This window comes from Hemicordylus capensis, chromosome 9 (genome assembly GCF_027244095.1).
Source record: "Hemicordylus capensis ecotype Gifberg chromosome 9, rHemCap1.1.pri, whole genome shotgun sequence".
Lineage (NCBI taxonomy): Eukaryota > Metazoa > Chordata > Lepidosauria > Squamata > Cordylidae > Hemicordylus > Hemicordylus capensis.
Genome location: NC_069665.1, coordinates 2,129,028 through 2,152,384, shown reverse-complemented (window position 1 = coordinate 2,152,384; position 23,357 = coordinate 2,129,028). Strand labels below are relative to the sequence as shown.

The 23,357-nt window shown below is 47.3% G+C and overlaps 1 protein-coding gene across 5 annotated transcripts in view; it reads left to right on the top strand.

Moving 5' to 3' along the window:
• The window catches only part of KCTD15 (potassium channel tetramerization domain containing 15), a 66,547-nt gene extending 46,439 nt beyond the window's left edge, over positions 1–20,108 (top strand). For all 5 annotated transcript variants that reach the window (XM_053270562.1, XM_053270563.1, XM_053270567.1 and 2 more), the window contains 2 exons: positions 2,714–3,019; positions 13,274–20,108. In XM_053270562.1, the coding sequence (XP_053126537.1) occupies positions 2,714–3,019; positions 13,274–13,429 (462 nt within the window). In that variant the 3' untranslated portion in view covers positions 13,430–20,108. The remainder of the gene's footprint in view (positions 1–2,713; positions 3,020–13,273) is intronic.
• The last annotated feature ends 3,249 nt before the right edge of the window (positions 20,109–23,357 follow it).

The window sequence follows — 23,357 nt, the reverse complement described above, 5'->3', positions numbered from 1 at the left end:
ATCTCCGAGTAGCCACCAGATGAGCCGGTGGCAACTGCAGACGGACCTCTCCAGATGATCTCAATGGGCGGTGGGGTTCATGATGAAGAAGACGTTCTCGTAATTACCCAGGGCCCAAGCTGTTAGGGCTTTATAGGTTATAACCAAGACCTTGTATTTTGCCCGGAAACTTATCGGCAACCAGTGTAGCTCAAGATGACGCAAACACATGTGCATATGTCTATCGGTAAATATAGGTCCATCCCTGAATCTGGCCCTGAGCAAAGTACAAGAGGAGAGATCTCTCCCACAAGGAGCTTACACAGGAGAGACACACTGAGGGAGGCAACGGAGACAGGGATAAATAGGGAACGGATATGCAGTTTTACAGACTTGGGTCTGGGGACCAGGCGGCTTACCCAGACTTCATCAAAATGGTAGATTTTCCAGGAGGGATTTGAAGGAAGCCAAGCATTCCTGGAGGTGGTCACAAGCGTAAGGGGCAGCAAGGAAGAAAGAATGGAGCTGTTTGAGGGTGCAGGATACCTTAAGTGGCGACATAGGAACACCAGAAACAGCCTTGAACCAAGCCAGGTTCTTGGCAGCTCCGTATTGCCTACACGGAGTAGCAGCTACTCTGCAAGGCCTGCGTCTACCCAGCGGCTGTGCCCGGTTGCCAAATGAGGCCAGAGGGGAAGTCTGCTGACCCCGCGGCTGCTTAGCACACGAGCACAGCCGGAGGCTCCGGCCTCGTTTTCCCCTTGCAGACAATCCAATGTGGGGAGAATGCACAGCAACTGAACGGAGGTAGGAGGCATCTAGTCGTTGTCATGTGAGCTGCCCCACTCACACACATGGTTGCGTGAATGACTGTACCTGTGTTCATTTTAAAAGTGAACCTGGATACAGGCCCTTCCGAGGCAGGGTACAGATCGGACGTGCACTCCTCTGCCTGCATTCAGCATAGCATGTGAATGACTGTGTACAGATCTGTACCTGTGTACACTGTACGCTCATCACACGAGTGTTGAACATAATGTCTGGATGGGCCTATGGAGTTGTCAAAAGGGAGAGCCAAGGAGAAGGCAGTGCGGAGCAACGCTGTGTACAGAGCTGCAAGAGTTGTGCATTACTGCCAGGAAGGGAAGAGGCAGGCAGGTCGTGGGGTGGGGGAGTAAAGGGGTCAAGACGTTGCTCACCCACACATTGTTTGAAGCAAACTGGCCCCTTCATAGGCTGCAGAGGGCTGCTGGCTTGGTGGAATGCATCCAGCTATCTCGGGAGTGGGATGATTTCTGCGGAGGTCTTCTCTCCTCCTTTGGAAAGGCCCCTTTCCTGAGGTCCCCCTGGACGAGACCCCTTTTCAGCATCCTCCATGTTGTACAGTGGGAGGGTTGGGTGCAAATATTGCACCTAGCCCAGGAGGCGTGTGTGGCCATCTACATGGACCTAGGTAGGGCGAGAGCTTTTTAAATTCAAGAGATCATTCACACCGAGAGAGAGAACTGGTTCTTGATATCCCTCTGTAAAAGGGGGCAGGCATTTGCCTGTGGAAATCTAGCCTGTCCTCCTGCCTGGCATCCATTTCAACTGCAAACATACCGCTCAGTCCGATGCATGTTTGCTTGGAAGGAAGTTGCGCTGTGTTCAGTGGGGCTTACTCCCAAATTCACTGCCTTGAAGGCTCCCTTGCAGAAAGACAGTGGGCAGCTTGCAAATTAAAACAAACCCGTAAGTGCAAATACGTGTGTGACTCCGGAGCGGCTCGTCCTAAGGAGCCAGGAGGGTCCCAAAGGAGGCACAGCTGCCTCTGCTTCCTGGCATCAGATTGGGTGGCTCCTCTCTCTCTCCCGCTCTGTCTGCAGGCTGGCCATTTGTCGGGTCACCACACAGCACCACTTGATTTATGGCCCGCCTGCAGACAGTGCGGGAGAGAAAGAGGAGCCCAGTTGCCGGGAAGCCGGGCCAGCTGTGCCTCCTTTGGCGCCTGCCTGAGTCAGTAGAAGGAGCCACCACTGGTGTGACCAAGACTGCAGCTTTAGGCTGAAAATCAGGTAAGCCTTTTTAACTGACAGGTAGTGAGAAATGGTTGACCCACTGCTCATTGCTGGAGGTTTCCAGGGGCAGCCCAGGTGAGGCCACTGAGGCCCGTGAACTGTGCAGGCCTACAGAAAGATTTCTCATCTAAGAGGGGGAAAATTGATTTAAAGCTAACACCTTGCTAAAGGTTGCTCTCTTTGTGAGAGGTGCCACCGTCCAAGCTGGCAGAAGCGTTTCCAGACTGCAGCAGAATGCAAGGCTCCTCTCCCTGTCATAACTGGGCAGAAGAAGGGATTTTGGCTTATGCATCCTTTTCCCACCCCGGTGGGAAAACTCCACCTCCAGGAAGTCCTCCTTGTACACCCTCTCTAGGGTCCTGAGTCTTGACACCCTCATTTCTGGTGTCATGTCAAAACCTCTTCTGTCTAGCGCTTCTGTTTATTGCAGGCAGTTATTTTGGTTTTTGAATCTATTCCTGTGGTAGTAAAAGAGAAAGGAAGGGCAATCTACTGCAAGCAAACCAGATCAGCCACGTCTGCTCAGGCACAATTAAAGGCAAGATTTCTCAAAGCCCAAAGTCACTGTCTTGGACATGGACACCTGTTGCCTTTCGCCTCTTGCGGGATATGTAGGTCAGGGGGAAAGAGATACGTTTTGCAAAGCGTTTCTAGTCTCTCTTCCTCCTTTCTTTAAGGACTTTAATCTTTTATACGAAGAAGCCAAGTACTACCAGCTGCAGCCGATGATCAAGGAGCTGGAGCGCTGGAAGCAGGAGAAGGAGCAAAGGAAGCATTTCCAGCCGTGTGACTGCTTGGTTGTGAGGGTGACTCCGGATCTCGGGGAGAGGATTGCGCTGAGCGGGGAGAAAACCTTGATCGAGGAGATCTTCCCGGAGACAGGGGACGTCATGTGCAACTCGGTCAACGCTGGTTGGAACCAGGACCCCACCCACGTCATTAGGTTTCCTTTGAACGGATACTGCCGGTTGAATTCTGTGCAGGTAACGAATGGGCCTCCCCCCCCCCCGAGAGCAGCACCCCCTTTGCCCTTCCTTTTTCTCCTATGCAAACGAGTCACTTCTGCCCAATTACCTTTGTCTGGTGCTTAAACTGCAAGGAGACATTTTCTGCCTGGTGAGATCACAGTATTTTCGGGAGGGGTGTTTTTTATTCTCCTTTCCCCCCACCCCTTCCCCCCAAGTCTAAGCAGGGGGAAATAGATTTAGATTTTGTGTATGTTAGCACCATGCTGATCTCATAATGGCGTTAGGCTGACAAATGCTAATTTTTTTCATCAGCGTCTTACCCTGCAGCCCTCCCCACCCCCCCGCCCCAAGTGCCCCTAGGAAGAAAAAAGAGTATCAGAACTACAAAAATAGAAAATAAAAGATCCCTTCTCCATGCCACTTTATAGAAAATGCAACAATGTGTAGATGCATAATTTATGTCCCACTCATAATTAAATGATAGAGCCTGCGGGATGGACTTAAAAAAATGATCTCTGCACTTTTTTTCCAAGAGGATGTTCTATAAAAATTGCCCAGAGTATTTTAAACAAAATGTGTTCCACTTTATACTCAAAGGTTTTTTGGAGGGTTGATTGAGATTCTCCCCCCCCCCCGAGTTCCCCCCCCCCACCTCAGTTTTAAAATTAAACATATGAAAGATGACTGGCAGATAGGTGGGTGTGGGAAGAAGCGAGAGCTGTTTGGCCTTTGGGAAGCCCCTCTGGGTGGGTTTTCCCATTAGGGAGCCCCCCCACGGAGGAGGCTGATCCCACTGCAGGCCTTGATGCTGAGCTCTCTTGACTGCTCCGTGCTAATTAGTGGGGACCAAAACAAGAAGGAGCGTCTCGTGTGGGGAATTTGGCATTCGGGGATTGCCTGTGTAGGATGGTCTGACCTTGTGGCAGTTGCAGACTTGGAAACTTCCACCTCCGGGTCACGAAGAGGGAGAGGTGGCAAAAGCCTTCATTAGAGGGACGGCTGGAGGACAGAGCTCGGGGCAAGGTGTGTTGGCTTTTGCCCAGAGTGGGAAACGAAAGGGAATTCATTGGCAGTTGGGGTGTTCTGTTTCGAATCTCTGCACATGAATAAAAGTTCTGTGTCACTCCAAGAAACTTGCTTCTAGCTGCATTTGACAAGGAGTGAGTCTGTTGACCCAGTGAAGAGACTGACGAATCGTCGAGCCTGGAAGTCACCTAACAGGCAGAACTGCACACACACACACACACACACACACACCCTCTCTGATTAGCTGCTTAGCTTCTAGGATAAGGTTTGCTACATGTCAAGCCAACGGAGGAGGGACTGTTTTGCCTCGAGCACCAAAAGTAGAATTTGTAACTTGCCCTAGAAATGAGTGGCTCTTATTTCTCTGCCACAAGATGTGGTAACAGCCACCAGCCTGGGTGGATTTAAAAGGGGCTTAGGCAAATTCAGGGAGGACAGGCCTATCAATGGCGACTAGTCTGGTGTCTATGGGCTACCTCCAGCCTCAAAGGCACGATGCCTCTCAATACCAGTTGCAGGGGAGCAACAGCAGCAGGAGAGAGGGCATGCCCTTGCCTCTGGCACTGTGTGAAACAGGACACTGGACTAGAGAGGCCTTGGACCTGATCCAACTGGGCTGCTCTTAAGTTATGTTCCCACAAACCACCCAGAATTCCCAAGCCAGGGAAATATTCTGCCCTGTACAACAGAGCTGAGCTAAGATTCTGCAAGTTTCCCTCCTTGTGTCGAAGTTCCATGTTCAGTGTGGGAGAATCGTTAGTCAGAACAGCTAAGCAGATCATGTGAACATTGAAAGTGTTCCTCTGCTTTTCATTCAAGTCCCAGATGCTACCTAGAGGGAGTCAGGAAGAAGTCTCCAAAGGTTGGTTTGGGGACCCTAGGGAAAGGAACGGTGCTGTCTCTGAGCTCCTGCCACAAGGGACAGCTCAGGGAAGCTCTTGAGCCTTTTGAACAAGGGAACTCTATGTCCCTTGAGCTTGTCTGATCAACGTCAGGGAAAGGCCCCTACCTACCTTTAATGTTCTCTGGGTAAGCCTTCTCCCCAGCCTGCAGCTCCCCTTCCGTTATGTAGCTCAGAAGTTCCCAACCTTTGGCAATTGTGGCTGGGGATGATGGGAGTTGTAGTCCAATCACATCTGGAAACCCAGAGTCAGGAGCCTCTAAACATTCCCAGTTTCTTCAACTGTTGATTCTTCTAGACCTTTTGTGTACATACAATTCTTCCCTGAATTTTCTTCTTTGGATTTAATTTCCTTCTTGTCCCTGTGACTGCTCTGCTGTGTAAGTTGGAAGGCAGCAGACTTGGGTTCCTAGCTCCATTTTGAGATTTTTGAAAATGTGCTCTTATCAGGACCCGGTTCCATAGCGACTGGATCTGGTTGGAATTTCAAACTGGGCCTCTGGGGCCCATCCCACAACTACACCAAGATGGTTTCTCAGAAAATGAAACTGTAAGCGTTCTGCAAAATGAAAAAACGCATAGATGAGAATCGTGGTTGGAGTTTGTTCTGTTGCATGAAGACATGCTCTGCTATTTTTAGATCCCTTCTGAGTGCAGATTTTGCAAGCTGCAAACATCAGATATTGAAAAATATGGCATCATAGACTTTGATCCTTGTTCAGCAGATACGTCTTGGTGCTTGCCAGGTGTTCTGGACCATTTCATGTGAATAACTTTATGATACGTAACATTAGCTCATGCATTTCAAAAGTTGCGCATCCCTGAATGACCACCCAGCTGGTTCTCTGAGATGTGAACAGCTCCCTTCTGCTGTGCAAATGATCAGGCAATGAAGTTGCTGTTCAGAATGAACAAGGCAACAGAAATACTTGGGTCTCCCCAAAACTGATGCTAACAAATAGTTTTTGTCTGTGTTGTATTCCTTATGATGTACAAAGTGGAAGAGGCCATTTTTCAATCCAGTGCATTCCTTTCGCATTCAGACTACAGACGTGAGAAATGCAAACACTGGTACTTGCTTGTGAAGAATAATTACCTTCAGTGTTGGTCTCATGGATAATAAATTGGACACGGACCAGCAACATAATATTGGAGCTCTAAAGGCCAAGGTCCTCCAGTGATGGCAATAGGCGCGGTGATTTCCCAAGACATGGGAAATGAGGGGAATGCTCAACTCAGCAAAGGGACGAGTGTTCCCTTCTGGGCCCTGCAGTCCAAGGAGGCTGTGGACAAACTGGAAATCGTTTTGAGGGAAGCTACAAGGAGGATTCTGAAGGGTCTGTCTGGAAGGCAGATCCTGCAAGATAAGGCTGGCAGAGCTGGAGATGCATAGCCTACAGAGAAACAGACTCCCACTGATGTGAATGGAACTTACAGCCGAGGAAGCCTGCTGGGTTGCAACCTCAGGTGGGGAAGGCTCTCCTTTCCCTTGTGTGTGCCGACTAAGGAAAGCACAAGGAGCCGTGACTTTAGGAAGGTAGATTGAGGTTAACCATTAGGAAGAAGTGTCAGAGTTCACCCATGGAACAAGCTGCTGGAGAGGAAACTGTAGAATCTCCTGCCTTGGAGGTTGCCAGGAGAGTTTGGACAACTGGGCAGGGGGGTGCCAAATCCATGAGGCGCCTCCCCACTGGCTTAGATGCAGGCAGAGGGAGGGGGTGTGACGGCAGCTCACAGAAGCTCTCCCAGGCATATTGAAGGGGTGAGACTGGGTGGAGACCCCACAAGCAGACTCACCGTCCTCAGAAATCCGACAGGCAGGCAGGGCTGTGCAAGCAGCTGAAGCAGCCGCAGAGACAGGCGGGATTGTTGTACAACAAGCAGCCACGCCAGCCAATCCCGCAGCCCCAGGAGCAGCAGACAGCAGCCCCTTTCTCTCTCTGCCCTGCCAGCGTTGCCCTGGTGGGACAGCAGTTTACTGTGGGGTGGGTCTCAGATGAGGTCTTTAGGGGGGTTCAAGGAAGCCCTCTATCATGGGGGTGACCAAGCTGAGGCTCTCTAGTTTTTTATGGGACTACAGCTCCCATCACCCCCAGCCACAAAGGCTAATGGCCAAGGATGATGGGAGTTGTAGTCCAGGCAGAGCTGGAGAGCCCCAGGTTGACCACCCCTGCCCTATCAGTCTGGGGTTGCTTAGGAGGAGGAGGAGGAGGACATTTAGGAACACAGGAAGCTGCCATATACGGAGTCAGACCCTTGGTCCAACTAGCTCAGCATTGTCTACACAGACTGGCAGCGGCTTCTCCAAGGTTGCAGGCAGGAGTCTCTCTCAGCCCTCTCTTGGAGATGCTGCCAGGGAGGGAACTTGGAATCTTCTGCATGGGATCATGCAGATGCCCTTCCCAGAGCGGCCTCATCCCCTAAGGAGAATATCTTCCAGTGCTCACACATGTAGTCTCCCATTCAGATGCAAACCAGGATGGACCTTGCTTAGCAAAGAGGGCAGTTCATGCTTGCTGCCACCAGACCAGCTCTCCAAGCCAAGAGAGTGGGAGTCTTGGGCGTTGCTTGTGTGGGGCATGCTGGGACTTCCGGGGTCACGCGACCCCAAATCTCCGCAGCCGCCACCAGCTCGGTGATGGAGCCGGCAGTTGTATGGGCGGCCGATTTGGCCGCCCAGGGCTGCACTGTGATCATCTGCGGGGATTGCGGGCAGACCTGACAGAAGCTCTTCTTCATGGATCATGGAAGGACTTGTGTGTGCAAGGACATGGAGCCCAGTTCTAGGGTGGGAAACAAGTTCCTAGGTGGAGCAGGTGCTGCGAGGAGGGGTTTGGATCACTTCATGGAGGAGAGGTCTATCAATGGCTACTAGTCGGAGGGCTAGAGGCCACCTCCGGCCTCAAAGGCAGGATGAGTACCAGCTGCAGGGGAGTCACAGCAGGAGAGAGGGCATGCCTTCACCTCCTGCCTGTAGGCTTCCAGCAGCATCTGGTGGGCCACTTTGTGAAGCAGGATGCTGGACTAGATGGGCTTCCTTGGGCCTGATCCAGCAGAGCTGTTCTTGTGCACCCTTTAAATATGTAAACCAAAGCCTCCCTCCTCTGCTCAGTCCCAAGTGTCCCATCATTCAGACCCACAGGCTGCCAGTTCAAATCCTGGGAGACCCCAGTATGAGTCGAACTTAGGAGGACAAATGGCACAGGGCAGAAGACATCCAAAGTCGATGCTTCTTGCCCTTGACTGTTCCTCAGCGGGGGCCAGTATGAGGTTGCCCACCTCAATTGCTAGACCGGTTCGGGTGCCCCAAACCCCCTGCCCGGCAAAAGCACCAAAAGTACGGGTTTGTTTTTCAGCTAGCAGCCAACTGTGGTGCATTGCAAGATTTCCCTTTCCCTGGTCCTGAGAAGAGCAGTACCCGCCGAGGCCCACCCTAGTCATTGTGTATACACACACACACAGGCCAAAGACTCAGTGCCCTGCCAGCCAAGGGGCAGGACATTCCTCCCAAACAGCCAGAACCGTAGACTCTGCTGCTCAAGCCTGGCTTCCCTCTCCTTTCCAGCATGAGTTCTTGCAGAGGCAACCCTTGAGGTGGAGATGCTTTTGTGGAGTAGTGCTGCAATTTTCCACATCGCCCGAAACAGTACATACCATTAGGATTTCATCCATTTTTATTCTCGCTTGCAAAAAATGGAAGAAACCTGCTTTCCTTTTTATTTCCCCCCACCACTCTGCAATGGCTGCAGGGGAGTCCTCCGAGCGCATAGGTAGTAGCTCATTGAAGCACTTTGTTCTGTGCACTGGGTTTTCGAGAGATCATGTCTGCCTGCCTTGCGTGTTTTTATATTGCTGGCTCAGTAAAGCACAGCCCTGATGTTCGCATCAGCTTCCTTCTCTTTGCCCCTGGACTCATCCATGGAAAGCTCAGCACTCGCTCTGCCTCTAACTGTTTTCTGGCCTGAGCGTTTGCGTCGGGCAATGCTCAACAATGCATTTGCCGACCGTCACTGAGATCATGATAAAAATAATAGAAGGAAATGGGGGACACGGCTGCGGAGGAGCGACGCAGACGGACGGCAAACCTCCGTTGCTGCCTTTGTGCATGTTCCACGCCAAGGGGCTGGTCCACGTTCCACATTCAGGCCAGGTTCTGATGCTCTAACCACCACGTTGGAGCCTGCATGCAAGGCTGGTGGTGTGAGCAGTTCACCTGACAAGCCACTTGGCCCTTATTTGGGCTGCTAAATAGCACCGCTGCCATACAAACACATCGCAAGGAGCCTTGCCGAACCAGCTTGGCCATCAGGCAAAGTGACGCAGCCGGATCAGACGTCTGATTTAGGGGATTGTCCAATGATGGGAAAGTGTTGGAAAGGATCAGAAGTCTTCTAGTCCAACTGCCTACTCAGTGCAGGAACTTGTGGGGGTGGAATCTGGGTTGCGATTGTGGTGAGGTAAAGGATTAAATGCCTGCCCTGTCACTGCTATTTAGAAAACAAAAACAAGACACTCAGGGCCAAAAGAGTATCATGTAGTGTGACCCTCCATCGGCAAAATGAAATGGCCCTACCAACATGGTGGTCATAAGAGACCTCTTCAGGCAGTGCATAATAACCAGGTGGAATTCACAACAGCCACTGGTGTAAAAGGCTTTAAAAAGGGATTAGACAAATTCATGGAGGAGGGGAGGTCTCTCCATGGCCATCAACAATGTTCCCTAATTTCATGAGTCAAGTTGTCTCCCGATTACCAGTTTGCTGGGAGGAGAAACAGTGGAAAGGCAAGGGTTTTCATGCCCTAGTTGTGGTCTGGCTGTTTGAAAGAGGATGCTGCATTAGGCAGACCATTGTCTAGTACAGCAGGAAATGGTAGCCATGTCTGCCAAGAACAAGCAAACCAGAGCAGGGTGTCTGGGTTAAAGTTTTATTGGAAATGGTTTTGCAGTCCAGCCTCACTCCCAATTTTTTAATGCTGATAAAATGCAACATCTTGCTGTGTTTTTTTCTAAGGAAAATGCAACATTTTTCTAAGTGCAAGCATCCTTTTACTTCCAGCAGTGCCTTTTGCCTTCTCCTTCTTTCCTTAAGTTATTGACATCTGCCTTTTCTCTCAAAGGGGCCAAATGGTGATGAAATGAGCCTTGCCTTTTAGGGATCAGGTTGTTTGAGTTGTGTTGTTTAACACATGCCACATTTCCTTTTCCCAGTTCTATTAATTATTGCTCTCTCCGCTTCTCTTCTTCCCAGGCATAGTGCTCCTTCCTCCCCCTGGTTCTGACACTTCGTTACACAGTGAAATGATACACAGTCAGGGCAAAAGTCAGAGACAATACAAGTCCCCCTGTCTTAAGACCATCCCCCACTAGTGGGGCTGAAGGATGCCGCTAGATTCCCTTGCAGCGTTGGTTGTGCCTGGCCTGTCTTAGGAAGCAAAGGTGGTACGCGGAAGGAAGGGGCTGGGTGAGGAGACTGAGGAGCGAGGAGCAAGGGCTTCAAATGAGGAGAGCGTGGGAGGGCTTCAGATCTCTACAGGCAAAGCATGCCGTCAGGCCACGTGAGATCCTTCTGAAGGGCCAGCGAGCCAGAAGTGCCGCTTCCGGGGGAAAGTAAAGGGGATACGAAAACATGCACCAAGCAAGGACAGAAAGCAACCCTGGCAATGCCTTTATATACTTTCTGATTCTGCTCTCTGCTCCGCCCCCACATCCAATATCAGATGATGCCTTGAAATTATCTTTGTTAGTCTCTCTCACACACACCCCAAATCTGGTTAATGGTGCAACAAAGAGATTCCTTAGATGGTGAAGATGCCATCGAAAGCACCAAGTGAGTTTCTCCACAAGGCTCTGTAAAGTCGTGTAGGTTTGGGGCGGAGGGGATGGGGGAGAAAAGAGCTGGCGGTGCATGCGCATCAAGGAAGACCAGCTGATAAAATTAACCCATTCAGTGAAACTTGTTTCAAACAAAAGCTAGAGCAAGTGCATCACAGCTGAGATACTGTGTTAAGTGCTTTAAAGTTCTTTGCGCCCACGTGCAATGCTTACAGGGGAAGGGGAGCTTCTATGGTGAGAGGGAAGGGCCCTTCCTTTGCTCCACGTTTCTGATCATGGGAGAGCCTAAGCCATCCGCCTTGTCCTGAAGCATCCTTAGCCCTTCACCCTGCAACAGAAGGAATGTCTACAGCAGAGTTCTTCAGCCTCAGCACTCCTACAGATGTTGGCCCACAACTCCCATCATCCCTGACTCTTGGCCACTGTGGCCGTTGATTAATTCTGCGCTGTGTGGGGAAAGTACCTCCTTGTGTCAGTCCTAGATTTCCTGGCCATCAGTTTTATGGGATGGCATTCCTGCTTTGGAGCATGGAGAAGGGCTGGCGTTCTTTCTGGAGTTTCCGTGGGCCTCAGCAGCAGTCTGGATCCTCTCCAAGCCTCTCTGCAACTCAGCACAGCAGGAATGAATCCCACCCATCAGCAACAGCAGGAGAGAGGGCCTGCCCCTCTCACCTCTTGCCTATGGGCTCCCCAGAGGCATCTGGTGGGCCACTGTGTGAAACAGGATGCTGGACTAGATGGGCCTCCTTGGGCCTGATCCAGCAGGGCTGTTCTTAGGTTCTTAATCTCCCTCCCAGCTGGTGGATTTTGCTGGAGGCACCTTGTCAGCGCTTCCAGAGCTCAGGGTGACATCGCAGACCAGACCCCATCCCGCAGGGACAAACACGATTTTAAAAAACCGTTTTGTTTTTAATTATAATGAAACAAAATAGTAGTGCCTGCAATACAGTACTTTACAGCAGTATAAATAATTCACCAAAATAAAAAAATTCAACTCAGTTTAATATCGAAGGGGACCTAGAAAACACTCTTATCATTATAAACACACACATTGTTTTCATAATAAATATCCATTTTAAATTGTTCTGGCCCAATGCAATTAAATATAGAATAATCAATAAAATGTAGAGAAGGAATCCGGCTTTCCAAGAAGTAACATTTATAATTCAGACTCGAAAACAATTTGTCCTAAATTAAAATGTCCCATATTTTGTGGAACCAGAGGGTGATTGCTGGCGGGAAAATGACAGACAGGATATAAACAGATGCACATTATTTCTCTGCATGCAAAAAGGAAAAAAAACCACCCTTGTGAGGGAAGACTCTTAGAAACCTGAATAGATACACCAGTAGAGAAGATGCCCATAAAAGTTTGCAGAGTCCCTCCCCCTTCCTCCATTCATATTGTATACTAGTGGTGAGTTATGGCCTCATTTTATTATGACTGAAGCCCCAGCGTCACCTTTTCTTAAGAGGGAGCATCAATATCAGTACCAGCCAGTATTTTACTCCATAATGTACTGAACTACCCTGCAGAGTGCTTGTTTGTTTGATTAATATTTGGTTTTTCTGCAGAGGTTTGCTGTAAGCAAGACTTTAATCACACAGTAGTCATTTAGGAATAAGTTATAGAATTATCGCTGCATAATATTCTAGGAGATCCAGAAAGACCAAAATGCACTCTGCAGATTCCAGCTGGCTCCTGTGGATCCTTTGCCGTCTTTGGACCCTGTGAACCGTGACGCCATCACATTTTTGAGAGAACCCCTCAAATGGAGGAGTCCAACTCATGCCTGTCAGTAGGAAGGCCTTGAAAAAGGAAGACACTATGGCCAGTAGATAGGGCTGGGCACAGAAGAGCTGAGTTCAAATCCCAGTTCAGCTGTGGGCAAAATGGGCAGCAACTGATAAGTTGCCATCTCTTAGAATCCGCTTCCTCGTGGCGATTACCTGCTTCCCAGGATTGCTGTCCAGATGAGCAGGGATACCTTTTTTGCATACCGTGGCAGAAAGGTGAATGAGAAATCATCTTAGCTAATGTTGCATTCTCACAATAGGTTGCTTTTGCACAGATGTCATTACTTTGTACTGAGTCAGCCCATTGACCCAGCTTCCCCATTGTTGGAACTGACAGCAGAGATCCTTTTCTGCTCAAAGCATATGCTCTTCCACTGGGCTGTGACCTCTTCCCTTAAGGGTCCTTCCTTGGAGAGGGAGTATACTTGAGAGCTGTGCATCCTCTACCAGGTTCACCTCTGCATCCTTGTAGCCCTGAGAGGCTCGGGGGCCACTTCGGGGCAGGAAGATGTCTCAAACTAGCTGCTTTGCACCCCAAAATCTAGTTTCTAGGAAGGAAGTCCTACTGGACTAAGTAGGGTTTACTTTTGAGAAAGCATGCTTCAGATCAGGCATAATTCAGTCCAAAATATGTAGGATGTCTTTCAGAGACATGGGCACATCTTCTATGTCAAGGGACCCAGTATTAACGGATGCTTTTTTCCAAACACAGGTACTTGAGCGGTTGTTCCAGAAGGGATTTAATGTGGCAGCATCGTGTGGTGGCGGTGTGGATTCCTCCCAGTTTAGCGAATACGTGCTATGTCGCGAGGACAGGAGACCACAGCCCAACACTACAATCAGGATAAAGCAAGAACCCCTGGACTAAGGACCATCTTTTCCCCTCCTTTGTAAACGTAGAAGTGTTTAATAGTCCCTTGTGTGGAAACACTAAGGATTTGCAAGACAGTATTAATACAGGTGACTTTGGTGTTGCCAACGAGTGACCTTTCTGAAACTACCTGTCACATCGCCAGCCGTGAACTGCACTGGAAAGCAGAGACAACAAAAGAGTTTCCTTAGTTTTATGAGTCAGCCGCCGAGTCCGCACAGCTTTTGGATGTTCTGTGGAGTTGGACTCTTGACAGAACAGGCATCGCGTGGAGAAGAGGCACTGCTTCCATGGAGAACTGAGATCTGCTTGGACTTTGGCAGAAAGACCATTCATGTAATTTGAATCTGTCCCTTGAAGGACGTTGGCCAGCTTTCTGGAGTCCCAGCTCCACCTCCCCCAGCGATACTAAGAACATGGGAGCTGCCCAAAGGAAGATGGCGCCCGCACTGAGCTTCTACCCCAGCTGGATGCCATCTCCTCCTCATCATATCAGGCATCCTTTTGCATCTCCATTTGTTATTGGTTTCTCTCCTGTGGTTTCATTTGCTCATTGTATCAAATGGCTTATTTTTCTACAACGCCTATAATTGTCTTGTGTACAGAAGCCACCTCAAACGGGGACCAATTCATATTCTTCTGGTGCTGGAATTTTTTCAAATTCTTTTCGGTCCCACACACTCCCTTTTTGAGATAAATGGGGATTCTACCGCATTTGAAGTGATGCTCCCACAACTGACAAGAGTTAAGGACCGTAAAACAGAGGGAAATGGAGGCTTAACTAAAGTCCTTAATAAGACGGTGTTCAAGTTGTGGTGTCCTCTCATTCATTTCTAGACGTTACGGTTTTTTATTCTGTAGAAATGGACTGTGCCAATTTTCTTACTACAGAGTTCTCAAACCTGGGTCTGCAAACATTGTTGGACCACAACTCCCATCATGCCCTTCAGCCATTGTCACTGGGGAGGATGGGAGCTGTAGTCCATCAATGTCTACTCTGCGGACCCAAATTTGATCAGCTTTCCTACCTTTCACTCTTCATTTAGATGCAATGTTCCCATTGCTTTGAAACTTTCTGTACAGTATCAAAGAATGACAAGAACACATCTTTTCATGCTGGTTGGATCAGTTCATTTCCTCACAAGTTATTTCTTCTTAAAAGCTTTAAAAGCTAGTGTTATCAAGTCGCCTTCAGTTTGGGGCTCTCAGCATTTGGGGGGCAGATGCACTCAGTTTTCTTCCATGTAGCAGAAAGCATATTTCAGTTTGCAGATGAAGTGAGAGAACTTCTCAAATGCATGTACATTTGACACCTGGAGGAGAAAAGCAGGATTTCACCTGCTGACTCTACCAGGATCTAGAAGGAGAGAGTCGGTGGGTGGTGTTGAGGCCATCTAGTCCATCCCACTGTTCAGTGCAGGCAATGCAGAGCATCTCCACTATCCAGCCTCTGCTTGAAGACCTTCAGCGAGAGGCAGGCGATTGGTCCCATTGTCAAAATGCTTTTGCCGTGACATGTTCCACCAGAATCCACCCTTCTGTAATTTAATCCCATTAGATTTAGTCTCGTCCTCTGGGGCAGCAGAGAACAAGTGTTTGTCCTACTTATTGCAACAGCCCTTCAGCAATATGAAGGATGCCGCTATCGTCACCTGCCTTAGTCTTTGCTTCTCCAGGCTGAGCAGACTTCCTTCCTTTAGCCTTCCCTCGTGGGGCTTGTTTTCCAGATCCCCAACTTATGCTTCTTACTTGTGTCTTGTGAACAGAATCTCTAGGCATCGGCTCCATATGTGTGATCTACCCTGCACAAATTCAGGACACAGATTAAGGTTATTCACACAGTCAAAAACTGCATTCTACCCAGGTTTGGGAGCTGTTGATGCTCCCAATTTTTGGTTGTGCAGAAGCAAGGTAGGAGGAAAAAATACCCAGGTTTTCCTCCTACCTTGCTTCCACACAATCACTTCTACGCAGGTTTTCCTCTTTCCTTGCTTCCACACAACCAAAAATTGGGAGCAGACACAGTTCCCAAACACAGGTAGAATGCAGTTTTTGATTGTGTGAATGACCTCAGAGTGTGGACAGAGCTGACCTACATTCATTCTTCATACTATGCAAAGACTCTGTTCAAAAGACACAATAAATGTGCAGGGGGTGGAGCCAGCTTGTGTGGGCCTGGGGCCTGCATACCTAAATTGTACACATTTGTTGGGTAGCAGGACTATGAAACAGCAGGGTCAAAAATCCTTTCCTATGTTTTCTCTGTGTGGGTGAACCTCGCAACCATCATGGACAAATCCCATTTAAAGCACATGAATTGCATTTATACCTCACCTGGAAATGTGACATGGGAACCACCCATACACATAACTTTGACAGAGATGGGCCTGTGAATTGGATCCAGCCTGAAAATGATGCCATGAGTTATTCACTACTCACGTGATCCATTTGAAAAGGTTAGGCCATCTTCTCTTTGAGCACCAAATGGTAGCCCTTAAAGAGCACCTTGTCATAAAAGGTGAAATTTAAGGCTACCCCTACAGTAAAAACTTGCATCAGTGTTATACTAATATAAGTGTCATGGCCCCACAGAACCCTGGGAATTCTAGTTTGGAAAGGGGGCAGATAATCCTCTCTTTGAATATCCTAACCACCACTTACCCATGCAGAAGTACCCTATTGAGGATTTCCTGGGGGAGGGACAACGGTTGAACCAGTCTAAGCCTCTTGTTTAGATCTGCCATAAATGTGACATGTAGATTCTAACCACAGGAGGTGGGGGGAGGCAAATAACTGAGGTGTCATAAATATCACATTATCACTCTTGTTTTTTTATTTGCAAATAAGGTACTAGGCAAGAAAGAATGTTGGAAATTGTTCCGCTCCCGAAAATAGGAGGTCCCAGCATACAATCTACAAGGAACTTTCTCAGGACCTACTGAGATGAACTGGCTTTCTGCCAGAGTTCAGCATAACTCCTGTGGAATTTAGGGCTTTTATCCTTTTTTTATCTAATTTTATCCTTTGCCAAGTGCTGGGTGCAGGATTGCCGACTTTTGAACTGGCCCCTGCAGCTGTGCCTTTTTACAGCAGTTTGATTAGCAGAGAAGCAGCAGATTATAAGACTTCTCTCCATTCTACGAAAAGCTTCACTTGCTGGTTTCTCCATTGTCAGGCTGCTGATAAAGACACCGAAGGAGGCCAGCCTGGCTTGTTTTTATGGCCCCAAACAGGATAATGGGCACCCCCGTCTTGTTGATGCAGCTGAAGTTGGTCTCCAGTTCCACCCATCCCTTTCACTCCCGTCCCCACGAATATCCCCTCTGGGCCTGTATTACCTATGAAGAACAATTGCAGAAGAGATCAGTGTGGCAGCTTCAAATATCTTTATTTAACATCTTTTATACTTTTATGGCACTCTTAAATAAAACAATTAAGTCCTAAAGCCATCACTTTTGTATGTAAGATACCTGTTGAATTGTATAGTACTGTATCCACTTAATATTGTACCTTCCCCCTGCCTGCCCCAAACTGAAAATCATGCTCTGTGTTGATAGCCATTTCTTGCTGTATGCCGCATCACAGACACTCCCATAAAGTCAAAGCTCAAATCTGCAGGAATCTTACCTTACTTTCCACATGGGTCAGCAAAAGTTTGAAAATCCAGTTTGGTTCTCCTTGGCCGCACAACCATCGGGGAGGATTCCTGTGCAAACCAGAGCATGGTGGTGCTCCCCACTGAGGAAATGGGTTGTAGGTCAATGGTGCAGCACCTGTTGTGCATGGCCTGGCGGCATCTCCAGGTGCGCTAGGAAACGGCCCTGTCTGAAAGCTGGGCTGAGAGCAGCTGCCAGTCTCCGCATTCAGGTAGACAGATCGGGGTCCTAAGTTAGATGGACTAATGGTCTCATTCTGACTTCATAATGTTCAGCTCCAATTTATTTCAGTGGGGCATGCGCAAGGGAACTTCTTGATGGATTGTGCCCATTGTCATTTTACACAGTTAAGCAAAGTGTTTGCTTTGAGTAGTCTTTCCCCTGGACACTTTCCGGATTAAACCCTACCACAGTGTCACTGTGGATCTGTGAAGTGTGTTTCCATACTTCTGTTGTGACACTGCAGTCCCTGCACTGACATCAAGGTGCTGTTCACATTTCCGATGCCTTCTGTCGGATTTTATCTTTGCAATATAGTGCTACAACATTGCATGTGCGTAGCAGATAAGTTGCTGTGTTTTCCCGTTATAGGAATTTGGGATTCGGGGGGGTTCGTTTTCAATACGATCTTGCCAAGCCAAAGCATTTTAACCCTGTTATAGCGTGCAATCTGGAAATGCCCAGAAGATTTAAATTGTGTCACTTTTTCATATTTCATACTTCAGTCTGAGCTTCTTCACAACGTTTCCTGTGCATGGGAACAGAATTTGTGCTTGATCCCTTGGGTCTCCTAGTTTTTTAAAATTATTATTATTATTACTCTATGGGCATAAAGATTTGAAACACTAAAACGCTATAGGCACTGCCCAGTGCCTGTCCATTCCCAGTATGAACTTGAAAATTTGATACATTCAGATTTATCTAAATATAGATACATTCAGGTGTGTGGTTTTAATCATAAGAATTTTATGCCAGCCTACAACTTCTGTCCAAACAATTCTTACAGATAGGTCACAATTTGGGCTAAGATGAATTTCCATGAGTTTCAATTCTGAGACCACATTTTGCATTTTCAGGTGAGGAGACATTTTTGTCAATGCTAATGATACGAGCATCAAAACGGTGTCACTATTTTCCAGTCATGTTCTAAATATGAAGTCCTGTTTGGACATCCTAAAGTGACTGCAGAAAAGCCAACAAGAAAATTATTTTTAAAAAATTAATGGAAACCAGGAAAATGATGTGGAATTTTTCAGCTCAGCCTAACCACAGCTATCCCACCAGGGCAGAATTGAGGCGTCTTGCCCAAAGCTATGCACAGAGCCTATGGTTGACCTGGATTTGGATACCCTCCCTGACTCTTAGATACAAATCATGCAAGCACAATTTTGACTGAAGCCAACCAGTTTCCACCGAGACCCATTATCCTTTGGAACTTAAATGTATTTGTCTTGCTCGAGAACCTTAGCCCTGGACTTATTTATGCAGGGATATCGGGAAGAATATATAGACAGATGTGTGAACATCTCTTTTGCTGTGTATACGTGCACTGGGAATCTCTTGCCAGTTATGACTTCCAGCTGGGTTAGATGTGCCATTTTCATCTGATACATCCCCCTCCCGCAACACATGCAACACACAAATTTAGATAAAATGTCATGTTGTGAAGTGGCCGAAAGCCTTTAAGGCCCTCTGAAATATTTGTGGGTTATTTGGCTTCTCCCCTGGCCCCTGCCCATTTCCGTTTGATGTTTGCAGTGTTTCTTCTATGTCTATAAATCAGCTTCAGTTAAGGAAGGAGTTTGGCAAGGTGGGGCCATAAAAGGATCCAGCAGATGGAAAAGGTTTGAGTCATGACATCACAGCACTAACAGCAGAGCAGAAGTGAAACAAGCAACCCATGTGGAAGTAATCACTTCATTAGGAAGATACGGGCCTCCTTTTAGAAGGAAAACTTACACCAGGACATATTCTTTCACTTAGAGATTTCAGGTTGCTGGATTAAAGGTTTTACCATTTCATTTTTTTAAAAATAGTTCCATCGCAGAACAGCAATATCAGTGGCAGCTGTCTTTATGGCTCCCTCTCCTCCAACGTTATACACAGATTGTGTTCTGTAAAACAAAGGGCAAAACCAACCGCTTTGGTTTTGCATAGCTAGCAAAACGGGTGCTCAGGCAGCAAATACATTCTCATTTGAAGGCGAGCAACATTTAATTTGATCCGACTGAACCAAAGTGGTTTGGGTTCCTTTGGGCCATTTCTCTTGCTTCCATATATGCCATTGTTCTCCCCAGCTGCATAAGCAACTCAAATATGAGTGCTTTGGATGGCCTTGTTTTTGTTAAGAGGACTGATGATGCAGCTCGTGAGTTAGGAGGTCTGGACCAGGAGCTTGCAAAGGCACAAAGGATGTTGGGATGCAGCCTTCTGGCCACATGATCTATCATGGCTAACCCCACCTCTTCTCCATCTTGCTGCTCTCAGACCAAACAAAACAGACTGAGAACCCTTGGAAAGGCATATAGGGGAAATCTGTTTTAAGCCAGAAATGTTGAGAATTAATTAGCTGCATCAACAATATACATGTTTCTTGGCAGCTGTACAACATGTTTAACAAGAGCAAGAGTTAACACAACAAGAAGTTCAAAACCATGTATTATTAATCTCTTCTTTCTTTTTGGGGTGGGAGGGAGTATTCTGTTAATATTTTACCACCAAATGTTTTGAATCATTGCTTTAGACTACACAACCTTGTGAAAAGAAAAGTCATGTTTGGGAAACGCTTGGTCACCCCAATGTTTTATTCCAATAAATTGTTTTATTTCTTTGCAAAACATGTACAAATAAGTAACTGAGGTATTTCCAATTGTGTAAAGAAACCTTCAAGACCGCTTGATCCTGCAGACAGAAGGACTTGAGAAACGCAATGTACAAAATATCAATACATTTAAAACAGAATTTTGTATCTCCTGAGTGTGATCAGTTATTTGGGCAAATAGAAGTTTCTGCTGCTTTTATTCTTCTTTTCGTCGTCATTTATCTTCTCAAGTTCCATAACACAAATTGTAGGGGGCAGTGGTGGGGATCCTACTTACCCCTCAACCCTTAACGTTTATCATATTTGTCTAAAACATTATTGAGCAGGCAATATGGGCATGGTCAGTATTGCTACCAAAATAAGCACTTTGGGGCAAAAAAAGGCTCTTCAGATACATCGCTAGCATTTATTTATTTATTTTTATTTTTATTTATTTTTTATTCAGTTTCTATACTGCCCTTCCAGAAATGGCTCAGGGCAGTTTACATTAAAAAACAAAACAATTAAAATCAATTCACAGTTAAAAACAGACTATAAAACACCATAAAACAATCAACAGTTAAAAATTCAAAACAGTTTTAAACCCCAGAAAACCAGGTTAGGAGTTAAAAACAATTACAACAATTTAAAAATCCTGCAAGGCCAAGCCAAAGAGGTAGGTCTTGAGGGCTCTCCTGAAGGCCAATAATGAACTCAGGTTACGGAGGTCTGCCGGGAGTGCATTCCACAGCTCAGGAGCAGCTACAGAGAAGGCCCGCCCCTGAGTCGCCACCAGACGCACCGGTGGTAACTGGAGACACACCTCCTCAGATGACTTTAACATCCAGTGGGGATTGTGCAGAAGAAGGCGCTCTCTAAGCATAACCATAATTTAAAATAATTACATTATGTTCCTTCTCTTGTTAGTGTTACTGAGAAGACTATCATTGTGCAGGCATAATGGTGTACGATGTGGTGTTCAGTGGGGGCACTAGGGGAAAATGAGCACGGAAGGAACAAAATGCATCTCTGGGCAGGTGAATCGGGCTCCACTCCCCCTTGCTTGTGTTCTGACAGAGAATAATGGTCTATTTTGCATGAAAGCTCTCATCCCAGAAGCATTTTCTCTGAAGTAAGTAAGTCTGGTTCATTTGGACGTTTCATGTCTCTTGGAGTTCCAAGCCTATTCCAGTTCTGTCACCAACGGATGGAAAGGAGCCAGTGGAGAACCACTCTTGGTATAAACCGATTGATGACAATGAAGAAAATATTTGAGACTACTAACATCTGGGGACCCATGTTTGAGGACCCCACCTCTGAGGATATGAAAAGGCCTTTCCTTCATGTAACCCTAGGAGTCCAGCCATGGGGGTGGGTGGAGGCAAACCCATTCTCAGGAGCGAGGGAGGGTTGCTTGCCCTCTCCTCTCCCCACCCAGCGCATCACCTACTGTGCTGTAAGGGAAGGTAAAGTGTGCCGTCGAGTCAGTGTTGACTCCGGGCAACCACAGAGCCCTGTGGTTTTCTTTGGTAGAATACAGGAGGGGTTTACCCATGGGGTTTACCCTGCACAGTATGAGATGATGCCTTTCAGCACCTTCCTATATCGCTGCTGCCCGATTCAGGTGTTTTCCATAGTTTGGGAAACAGACCAGTGGGGATTCGAACCAGCAACTTCTGGCTTGCTAGTCAAGATAAAAGGGCCTGCTGCTGTGAAGAAGATGGCGATTCTCCTGCCTTTGAGCACAAAACATAACTGAGATTCTGCTCCAAGAAACATGGAGGCTTCTGCAATTCCACTGAGCACGGTGTGCCTGCTTCCAAGCCTATCTTTGCTGCCATAAGGGCTAGAAACATGATCCTTGACAAAATGAAAGTAGAGGTTATCAGGAAGCAGGTTTTCTTTCCTCTCCCCACCAGTAGCATTGTGACTGGTCTTGCCTAGTACTCCCCTGGAATGTGAGCCCCAGATGTTAAGGCCAGATGGTGCTGATGGGGCCCATCCACACACATTAAGGGGAAATCCAACTTAGCAATAAGGGCCCTGGTGTCCTGGCTTTCAACACTTTGCTCCTTCGTATTTGCATATTTGTTGTTGTTAAATAGCAGTAGCAGGGAGGGCCCAATCCACATGGAGACTGTGATGTTTGGGGCGGAGGGAGTTAACCCTTTGCTCTGCTCCCACCATGGTCCTGATCCAGATCAGGGAGGGGTGCTGTGGCTGCTATTTAACAAAGAAAAAACCATGCAAACCATGCAAGCCAAGCAACGTGGTTAAAGTCCCAGCTAATCTATTCCAAACATCATATGTATTTATTAAAACATTTGTATTCTGCTTTTCCTTTAAAAAAAAAACCTATCAGGTGGCTCACCATTCTTAAAATCTATGTATGAAAAATATTTAAAACATGACATAACTGGCAGCAAAGTAAAAAGTCAATGAAAGCAATTAATATGAATCCACTCTACATATCATACAAGTCCCAAAGCAACACATGCACTCCATTCACACAACCATTCATACTTGACCTGGGTATGCATGGCCTCTGACCTGGGTATGCATGGCCATGTGAATGGGTGTGTGTGACACCACAGAAGGAGTGAGTTGCACATCCCTAGGACAGGAAGGCCACAAGAGTAGCACCTCTACTGAAAAGATCCTGCTCTGTGTGACTACCCACCACATTTAAAATGAAGTGGAAACATGAAAGAGGGTCTCTGAGTGAACATGAGGGTGGGCTTTTATGAGAAAAGGAGGTCCTCCTTTTGTTATAGAATCACAGAGTTGGAAGGGACCTTGGAGCTCTTCTCGCCCAGGGGTTCCCAACCTGTGATATTCCAAATGTTGCTGAACTACAACTCCCATCACACCCAGCTAAAATTTATTATGGCTGGGGATGATGGGAGTTGTAGTTCAGCAACATCTGGAGTACCACAAGATGGGAACCTCTATTCTAGTCCAACTGCCTGCTCAGTATAGGAATCTGCCACAGCAGAAGCCAATACAGTGGGGGATTATAGACGTTGTAGTCCAACAACATCTGGGGACCCAATGTTGGAAACATCTGTGCTACATCATCACTAGTGCATGGTGGTCCAGCCTCCAATTAAAGGGAGCTCACCAGTGAAAAGCAAGCTCTTCCACTATTAAACAGCTCTTGGTTGGTTGGTTGGTTGTGCCATGGAGTTGGTGTCGACTCCTGGTGACCACAGAGCCCTGTGGTTTTCTTGGTAGAATACAGGAGGGGTTTATCATTGCCTTCTCCCATGCAGTATGAGCTGATCGAAATCCCTCCTAATGTCTGGCCTGAATCTTCTCCCTTGTAATTTCTTATGGCAGTTTTTTCTTATGGGCACCGTGTATCTTTGCTTCCGATGGTTAACTCAACACTCCACTTAGGACTGCTCCGAAACCCTGACTTCCCTCTGCCATCTTTTTCTCTAAAGATCTGGACTGAGCCCTGCTCTTC